At 32.3% G+C, this 10,699-nt stretch overlaps 1 protein-coding gene across 1 annotated transcript in view; it reads right to left on the bottom strand.

Annotated features, from left to right (window-relative positions):
- Positions 1-1,204: 1,204 nt before the first annotated feature.
- Positions 1,205-10,699, bottom strand: part of LOC119583209 (transmembrane protein 43 homolog) — a 10,725-nt gene continuing 1,230 nt past the window's right edge. Inside the window, exons 2-10 of the mRNA XM_037931687.1 lie at positions 10,063-10,215; positions 9,377-9,475; positions 8,093-8,223; positions 5,229-5,268; positions 4,816-4,917; positions 4,603-4,670; positions 4,252-4,540; positions 3,705-3,924; positions 1,205-3,489 (exon numbers count right to left, since the gene is read on the bottom strand). Coding sequence (XP_037787615.1) covers positions 3,248-3,489; positions 3,705-3,924; positions 4,252-4,540; positions 4,603-4,670; positions 4,816-4,917; positions 5,229-5,268; positions 8,093-8,223; positions 9,377-9,475; positions 10,063-10,215 — 1,344 coding nt within the window. The 3' untranslated portion in view covers positions 1,205-3,247. The remainder of the gene's footprint in view (positions 3,490-3,704; positions 3,925-4,251; positions 4,541-4,602; positions 4,671-4,815; positions 4,918-5,228; positions 5,269-8,092; positions 8,224-9,376; positions 9,476-10,062; positions 10,216-10,699) is intronic.

A 10,699-nucleotide genomic window follows, 5' to 3' on the forward strand; every position in this document is an offset into this window, starting at 1 on the left:
GGAAGAAATAACAAAGCACAGAAGCTAAATAGAATTAGTTGACCTCCATTCCTCAGAACAGTGGAATGACAATCAATTATTTCATTATTGTGAATGATGAAAACAAAAATTCATTGAAATAGTTCTGTTCTCAATAAATAAAAACAATGGAAATTGATTCATGTCATTAACCAAGTGATAGGAAAATAATATCAGTTTGATAAGTATGATATTTTTGTTATTTATTCATTTTACTTTCCAAGACTTATCCATTTACCAAATATAGAATTCATAATTTACCTTAAATGCTTCTTTGTAAGACAAATTGTGAGAGAGAGAGTGAGTGAGTGAGTGAGTGAGTGAGTGAGTGAGTGAGTGAGTGTGTGTGTGTGTGTGTGTGTGTGTGTGTGTGTGTGTGTGAGTGAGTGAGTGAGTGAGTGAGTGAGTGAGTGAGTGTGTGTGTGTGTGTGTGTGTGTGTGTGTGTGTGTGTGTGTGTGTGTGTGTGTGTGTGTGTGTGTGTGCGCGCGCGCATGTGTGTGCATGCGTGCATGCTTGTGCATGTGTCTGTATTTGCACACTTATAGGTAAGTATAGATTATTATGAAATACTTAATGATGTTATAACATGTGTAAGTATATGTTGGGTTGGGGAAAGAGGCGAGTGTGGAAAATGTGTATTGGAATGTTGGGGGGGTGCATGACAGAGAGAGAGAGAGAGAGAGAGAGAGAGAGAGAGAGAGAGAGAGAGAGAGAGAGAGAGAGAGAGAGAGAGGAGAGAGAGAGAGAGAGAGAGAGAGAGTGTGTGTGTGTGTGTGTGTGTGTGTGTGTGTGTGTGTGTGTGTGTGTGTGTGTGTGTGTGTGTGTGTGTGTGTGTGTGTGTGTGTGCACATGTATGTTCTTATAAACCGTTAAAGAACAATTCCATTTACTACTTTCACTACCAGAACAAATTTTCATGAACTATATTCATTGCCTTATATAATTATATAATTTGACCAGTAAGACTAAATAATTAATTTCTTAGTATTTACAGAATTCAATAGAAACATCAGCAGAACCTACTGATTGAGACAAAACACAACCACACTTATCAAAGAGAGAAAAACTGTCTCGGTTTATCGCCCCCTTTCTTATTGTGCTGTGCTTCAATTCATCTTTGTACATGATACTATATTTGTATCATCATTAACTAAGAATAAACCCATGTATGGTTAAACATGACAATTAACATTTAATCTTCTTTAATTGGGGATACCAGTGCCAATTTCCCATACTATCTCCATACAAAATGAGCACCTGTTGATCTGACTAGCATTTTTACATATCTATTTGCCTTCTTACTTCCCTCTCTTCCAGCACATATTGAAAATTATAATCATATAAACAGCAATACATACACTAAGTATTTACAGGTCTCAATCCTTCATGATTTACAAAATCTAACATAGCATTCAGAATAGACAAAATCTGTACATCATAAACGTTTGGAGATTCAACTAGTTACTCCTTAGAAGATTTACCTGGAACATATATCTGAAAATTAGAAAGCAAAATACTCTTTCTTCTGTTATGTAAAAGAGCTTCACAACCACAAGTTAATCACATACATCAAAAATACAGAGTTGAAAAATCTGTTTCTTAATACACTGACTACTTTGTATTATCACTCCGCAAAAGAGAGAGACAAAGTAAATGTGTTGAGTAATTACAACACAATTCTTAAAAAAGAAAAAAAAAAAGGTAATATACCTGTACAAACCTAAGCAAGCAGCCAGTGCTGCAACTGGAAAAAATCTGCAAACTGTATCCCTTGCAGATACCAAGGAAAGACTGTATATTATCCAGTAACCTTAAGAATATTTTTTACTTGTTTTTTCTTTCTATGAGAATAATATGATAATTTGGAAAACTTATTCCCTAATGATGTATAATGACAATATATATAATGTGTAATCACATGGAGATAAAACATTATCAGAGAAATTTTCAGTAACAACTGGTACTGTACTATTTAAAAGGGATAATACTAAATTTGACTAGAGTTGAACTACAGTACAAACAAGTCTACTTAACCCATTCTCCACTGCAGTTTTGTTTGGTCAATTTTGATTACACACAAATGGCTTTACAAGCACTTCATCACAATGAAGTTAATTAATAGACTTATCTGACCTTATCTTTTCACCCCATTCCTTTCATTTTTGGGAAAAGTTTGATTCCTAATACTAATACCATTGTTAACATTATTACTACACCAACAATGCCAAAAAATAATAATTTTTCCTTCCACACAGGTGAGATCAAATACTCTTAGGTAATTGATTCCTTGGGGACTATGCACTTTGTGAAGCCATCTATATGTGAACAAAATTAATGAAATAAGCAGGAAGGATATGTATACATGCCCACCTGGCATTAATAGGTTAACTAATAACTAATTTCAGACTAAAGTTGGTAGATATTAACGAGATAAATAATGCTAAATAATACCGAACTAATCTCATTGTCTCTTTAAATATTTACACTAATATTCATGTAAAAGCTACTGACAAACTTGGTCCACATTACTTACTAATTACAAACGTTGCTTCTGAATCATGAATAAAGATCATGATTTAAATAATACTATACAATATACATATACACATACAGAGAACAATTACCAATTAAAAGAAACATTTATATTGCAGCTACACTTGGTTCCTTAGCCTTACCAAATCTAATATATGAAGAAAATTGAAATATATATACCTATATGCCTAAAATGTAAATACAAAGGAGAATGTAAAACTTGAGCATAAAAACTGTGCTCATAACACACACAACCTATATCTATTTGATTTGAAATAAATTCCCACAAACTGCAACCATGAGGTATGATTAATATTTTAATTTACAACACCTTAGAAAAAGGTTACCTTTGAACATGTACAGTATAAAACTGTGGAAAACATTTGGTTAACAGGATTCCAACCACTTCCCTTTGATTATATTGAATATGTAAAACTACAAAATGAGAGAGAATTAAACACTTTAGACCCTACTGAGATCTTTTATGCCTATCAATTTCATAAAATCTTTCACTTCACATTGATGACCCAAGTAAAAAACAGCCATACCAATACAATATTAAAAATCATTTAATACATGAGGGTACAGTTTTACTCATAGAGTTAAAATCTTTGGCACTTTCAGTACAGACTAAGTTTTGACAGCAACAGACAAAAAACATCACACATCCAGAACCGCTTTCCAAGTTTAAACTTTTTAGTCTGCTGAGCTTCGCCTGTATCCATTGGGCCTCCTGGAATGCCCAACTGTCGACTGATGTTTGACAGCAGCTCGGATGAAAGGGAGCGCGGCCACAACGAGGATGAGCAAAGCCAAGCCTGGGCGGTAGATGCACCAAGCCCCTCCAATGATCACAAGTGAGGTGGACATACTCAGAGTCAAGTTGGCAGATCCTAGACCCAGTGCTACCACGTCTCTCAGAAGAGGAGAGCATATTACTGTAAAGAAAATGGATATCAGTAAATGAGTGAATAAATAAGATGCTTTATTCTTATTTTTAAGAATTATCAGGAATAAAAGACAATCTTGGATTAGTTTCCATTTCTGATAAAGACCAGAAAAGTTACAAATATATCTTGAAACAAAAACTAACATAACAAAAAACACACTAAAAAGGAATAAAAAAACAATATTGCTGTCTACGCAAACTCACTGAGAGAATGGGCAATATTTGAGACGCAGGTGAGTCCGATGAACATCAAGAACCATCCAGCCAACCGCAAATTCCAGGTCAGGAAGCGATTCTGGGCATGCTCAGAGGAGAACATTTCCTCCACAGTGTGTTTCCCTGTGCGGACAATCAGCAGCTCATTCCCATTGCTTGTGAGGTAAGGATGGAGAGTCTCACCTATTTGCTGGCCCACAACACTCACCTGTTGAGTAAGGAAGTTCAATAATCAATGAGTAAAGGAAATACAATAAATCACACAATATTATCTCATTGTACTAAATATGAAATCATTTAAAAGTTTCATTAACTTGTGGCATTTTTGCCTGTCTCAAACAGTTGGAGATTGCTTTATTTCATACATATGACATTTTGTCAAAAGTGTATGCAGCAATCAAACATAATAATGTACAAAAATTTTATTGACCTACATTGCAACAATTCCTATCAATCCAGTCTTAATTTCAAGATGATATAGAAAGAGTATAAACAGCAATGCTCTAAATGAGAATAAATAAAATTTGCTGCTTACCATTTCACCAGCCCGACAAGCATAGTAAAACTGGACCCTTAAATCTCCAATGTCAGGATTGAATATGTCTCGGGTGATATAGTACATTCCTCCATGCAGTTTGATCTCGTCTCCTTCAGGCTGTTCATCACCAGAGAAAGGTGTGAACTCTGTAAATTTATCCTTGCCTGCAGGACTAAGGTGGTAAATACCAACTTTGGTCGTCTCTGCAACCTGTACCACTGCTGGCACTGGGATTGACCTAGAAGAATGATAGTGTTTAGGAAGAGCACAAACATATGTAACATAAAATCAAGTGTATGGACTAAGAGAAGAATAGTTTAGTGCTTGAGTTTTTATTTCTTAGTCTACCTGATCAGGTTGATGTAACTGTCATGCCATGAAAAAATCTGGCCTGACAGCCGGGTGACAGCAACTTGCTGTCATAGAAATAACTGGATGAGGTCCATGTTAACAGGAATATGCCAGCATGAAAAATTAGGCTTAAGGCTAGGATGATGGGAATGATTTGCCTAGAGTCATTATTTCCAACTGTAAATGTTGGTGGAATGTACCATCTACTACCCATGGTTGGAGGAGTGCTGTCTCCATAGAATACACTATTTTCATGCTCAGGATGCTATTCCTGCTCACTAAGACTGGCAGCACAGGGTGTGTTACAGGACACTGTAGTGTTCATAAATAGCAAAGCTTTGCAATGTCTAATTTCCAAAAGAAAACATTCAAAACATTGGAATGTAAGAAAGGGGTGATACATGGTTGTAGATATGGATGTCACATAAGTCACACAGTTTGTTTTTGCCCAGATCAACCTTATACATCACTACTTTTATGGTATATATAAATCTAAGTATCTATAACCGCACATAAAACACACAAAAATATATATTTAAAAAAAAAACCTCTTATCCAAACATAAACTTTTTCCACGGCTTTAGACAGATGATATGAATCCAATAATAACTTAAGTATCTAACAAACATAGAAGACAGTGATGGACAACCAGCTAAAGTTAACCTTTAAAAGACCAATAATAAATTCCTTAACACAAATGTAAGTATATACAAGAAAGCCAAGATGTGAAAAGTACTCTTATTATAATATAATCCCAAATCACAGGTGTTGTTACGTTCAAAAGTTTCTGCTTCTACGCTCACCTCTCAGATCATCGCCATATAAATCTGATTACTACAAACCATGTACCACAGGCATTGTGAATGATTGTTCTGTAACATCAGCACGAATACATATATATAAAAGTAAGGAAACATATAGCAGCTAAGAACAAGGTATGAGTATACAAATAAAAACCAAATATATTTCACTACTATTAAGTTCAAAATATCCTGAGGTCTATTCTGTTAGAAACAATTTTCATGGCTTTTAGCACCATAATCAGATTTAAGGTTTGAATAATTTTGTATTTATTAATAATACAAATTGAGTTAATGTAATATATTACATCTTTTTACATTACATTTTATAATTATGCTTTAAAATTATATAAACTTTGTTTTGCAGAAACAGAATTATACTTTCTACTATAAAGCAGTTCAGTTAAAATCTTTATTTCTTATGAATACTCATATGTAATTAACAGCAATTCCCTTCACAAGTGAACCTGGCATTCTCACTATTTTGATGGAAATTGTACCAAACTGTGCAAAGGAGTTACCATACTAATAAACAGCTTGCATTCTTTTATAGAGAGCCACTAGAATATACTCATAAATAAAATAACTCTAAAACTGTTCTACACTGGCTAATTAAAGTTCTGGTTCATCAAAGGAATTAAACCAGAAGGTCTCTACTTGATTAAAACCCAAATATGTTCTTTTAAAAATCTTTAATAAATATAGGATATGAGGAAGGGAGAGTTGGTATATATTTTGCTATAACAGCACTGAGGCTCTGAAACAACAAAAGTGAGAAAAATACTTGGCTACTGCTCCCCTTTGTGCCATTTCCTTCAATTTTGCAATTTTGTAATTTATTTTTCCAATTCATATAAAGATGATGTAAAAGATGCCTGCAAATTTTAATCCTTATTTTATCTACAAAGCAAGTTATTCTTCTCTAAAGTAAAGAATATCTTGTAGATTACAGGGACTTCAAATGAATAAAAATTCACTTATATAAAAAAATATAAATATTTTCAGCAAAATTAACCCCAGAAATCATTATTAAAAAAGGTGAAAGAAAATAACAAACTTTTGATCACTGAATATGTAGATCCCCTTAAATGCATAGAAGGAGAAGTTAACCAGTTTTTTACAGTGATGGTGTCATGAAGCACCCGTAGAATATTTTGTGATGTCAATGTTGGTGTTATAATTCCATTTATTTAGTTTGCAACAATGAAAATCCACTTTACACGTAACAATGACTATGCACCCTTACAAATGAGAAACTATCATTGCAGGTCTAGTCAACGTCATTCCTTGCTTCCTCATCCAATTTCATAATTACACATTTTATTTTAGCTTGATGCCCCCTTTCTTCCGCATTTTTACCATCCACAACTTTAGCCACAACTACAACAATAAAAAAAACTCACCAAATATTAAAAAGAATACAGCAGGACCTGTACATGATAAATTCCAAAAACTATTCTGATATATATTTGTTGCAGTGTGCTCTCAATTCACACTTCAGCACCACAATCTCTTTCCCTATCCATCCTCTCTAAGTAAATAACTAACAGCCAACTACTACCAAAAGAATTCAAGGTCTAGTAACAGCCATGTCATTCACTGCAATCATAATACCATATTATAATTTCACCATATCTCTACTACAGTATTGGATTCTTATGACCCCATCCGATGTTAACATAAGCATATCACATTTATCTCGCACAAGTCAATATCAGTCTATGCATGGCTATCATGATCTCTACGAGTAATATTGCATTCTTCTCTTTAAACTCTGTTACAAAAACAAATCTCTAATTCAAGACTAAATAGCCCATACATACACTAATAAAATTCATAACATATACTTTCCTTAGTTGACTACTACATGTGATCTCCATCGATTAAACAACTGCAATATACATTACAGAGCAAAGAGATAATAAATATGAGTACAATGAGATAGCATTTTCTAGTATGTTAAAGAATGATGGTGATAGCAAGGAAAGATGCCATGTATCATAATAACATGGATAATAATAGATTTTTTTTGTGTAGGTTCACAATGATATCAATTCGAACATCATGATAGTCTAAAAGAATGACAACTTATCATCTGCACAAGAATTCAAGTATTGAAGACAAGAGCATAAATGCAATTGATCACAGAAAAAATTGACATAACTTCTATAGTTGGACAGAACATGGAAGAAGAAGTTCGATGGTATCATGAAGGCAGAGATAGATATGAGGTATAGCAGAGATATCAGGCGATTGATGATGTGAAAGGAGACAGAGAGTATTAGGAAAATGAAAATAGGTCTCAGTCGAAATTAGTGAGAAGAGAGAGATTTAAGTAGAGAAAATCAGAAGGAGATATGAGGAGACAAGAGAGACTGAGAGAGAAAAGAGAGATTGAAAGTACGAGTAGAAAAGAGAGAGAGATGAGAGAGGAAGAGAGGACGAGAGAGAGAGAAGAGAGGAGTAGAGGAGGAGAGAGAGAAAGAAAGAGAGAGAGAGAGAGAGAGAGAGAGAGAGAGAGAGGAGAGAGAGAGGAGGAGAGAGAGGAGAGGAGAGAGAGGAGGAAAGAGAGGAGAGAGGAAGAGAGAAAGAGAGAGAGAGAAAAAGAGAGAAAGAGAAAGAGAGAGAGAATGCACAATGCAATGCAAAAGAATGGAACAATAAAACCCCTTTGATGATGCCCTTACATTGACGATTCTTCCTCAATCCACTGATACATCTGCACTCTTCTCTTCAACCTGACGGCACTAATTTCAACACCGTAGTAGTCATCTGCAAGTGGGGGCGAGACAGACAGAGGACCCCACACATAAACAAGCTTGGGAAAATGATTAGCATTAGTCAAATGAGCTGTTGGACCTCAAATCAATCATGGATATTGAAATAACATTAAATATGAAAATGAAAAGTGAAAGACTGATGCAATGACATCTTATATATAGTATATATATATATATTATATATATAGTATGCAAGGTATATATATAGTATATATATATAATATATATATTATAATATAATTATTATATATTAATATAAATATATATACATAATTCATATATAGTAATATATATATATATATATATATCATATTACTATTTAGTATATTACATATATATATATATTTATATATATATAGTTATAGTATTTATATGTATGTGTGTGTGTGTGTGTGTGTGTGTATATATGTAATAATGTAAATATATAAATATATTATATTTATTAGTAGTATTATATTATATATATATATATAGTATATATGTATATATATGTTGTATGTGTATGTGATGTTGTTGTTGTTGTGTGTGTGTATATTATAAGTATCTATTATATATGTATTATATATGATATGTATTATGATATATATATATATATTATATATATATATGTATTATTATATGATATATATATATATAATTATTATATATATATATATATATATATATATATATATATATATATATACTATATATATCATATATATATATATATATATATATATACACACATATATATATACATATATATATATATATATTATACTATATATATATATATATATATTTACAAATATATTTACATATATATGTTTATATATATTTACATATATATTTAATATATTATATATTATATATATATATATAAACACACCACCCACACACACACACACACACACACACACACACACACACACACACACACACACACACACACACACACACACACACACACACACACACACACACATATATATATAGATACATATATGTATGTATATGTGTATGTGTAAACACACAAATGTATTACATACATATTTATATAAATATATATACATAGACATATATATATATATATATATATATATATATATATATATATATATATATATATATAATATATATATATATATATATATATATATATATTTCATAAATATAATAACATACATAAAGAGCATGTGGCAGCCTTACCTTGTGATTATTTTCTTCATATAGTTTGGTAGAATTCTGTACTTTTATGACAGCATTATATCCCTCGTCCAAACTACGAGATGTTTGTACTGCACGCCCCTTGGATAAAAAAAATTAACACCTTCAGAAAGTATATCAATCTTACAAAAATGCACATACTTAATCAATAACATCAGTGAGGATTATGTATATACAGTACAAAGAAAGGAAGATATGCATTTACATTAAAAATATAAATATAAATGACTACATTCACATCTAATTTTAAAAATACATACAGCGAGCAACTTACAATTCCAAACCTACTATTACTATGCAGAATACTGTTATGGAATGCAAGTGATTTATGAACCACAAAACTGAACTCTTGTAGAAAGTCTATACGACTATACAAATCATAGTTACTTTGTCTACACGTATCATATAAATTAAACAGGTAAGATCATGAAAACACAAAACAAGTAGTAACTAAATGAGAAATAGAAAAAATCCAGCAAAAGATATGTTAGGATATTTCTCGTGTGACCGTGGGACAATTGTAAAATGGACCTATATAATGGATACTGTACTATAGTTTTAATAGAGCTACCACTGGAAAGAAAGATGTCTTTACATGTATCAACTATCTCTGCATCAATTGACAAGACAAAACAGAAGTATTTGGCAAAGATATAATTGACGCTTACCTCATTCCAGAAGAGGACACCACTGCCCACCAAAATGAGGATGACCCCAATCACAACTGCTGGGATGGACTCTCGAACTTGTTCTCTGACAGGGCGTCTAACATACTGCATAGGGTGACCACCAACCCCTCGTGCCCCACGAGCATCAGGGTGCTGTGGAGATTTAAATTGGATTTACATAATTGTTAATGGGCATGAAATTAGTCAGCACCTGATCCTAACCCCAAGTTTATTATAACTTTTCTGTTAACTTTGTACACATGAAACTTCTTGAATTGGAGGTAGGAAGCTATTCCTTCATTCCATTTGTATGGGAAGTATTCTTGAATGGAAAATTTATCTGTTATAAAGAGATTTGAGCCATGAAAGCTGAAAGACAACTTAATCACATAAACATTTAGAGAATATTGGTTTAAATGTTCAATGCAAGTTGAAACTTAAAATAATGTTAATATGATAAACTTTTAAGATCTTAATACATGTGATTCATGAGAGAAATGAGACTATTTAGTTCAGGTTGGCCTTACTTAATCTAAAATATAAGTCTCATAAACAGAATTAATATCAATTATATCTGGGAAACTACAGCATTAACCAAATAAGGTAAAAAATATATTACTCAACAAGAGAGTACACA

Source organism: Penaeus monodon, chromosome 17 (assembly GCF_015228065.2).
Source record: "Penaeus monodon isolate SGIC_2016 chromosome 17, NSTDA_Pmon_1, whole genome shotgun sequence".
In the NCBI taxonomy this organism is placed as follows: domain Eukaryota; kingdom Metazoa; phylum Arthropoda; class Malacostraca; order Decapoda; family Penaeidae; genus Penaeus; species Penaeus monodon.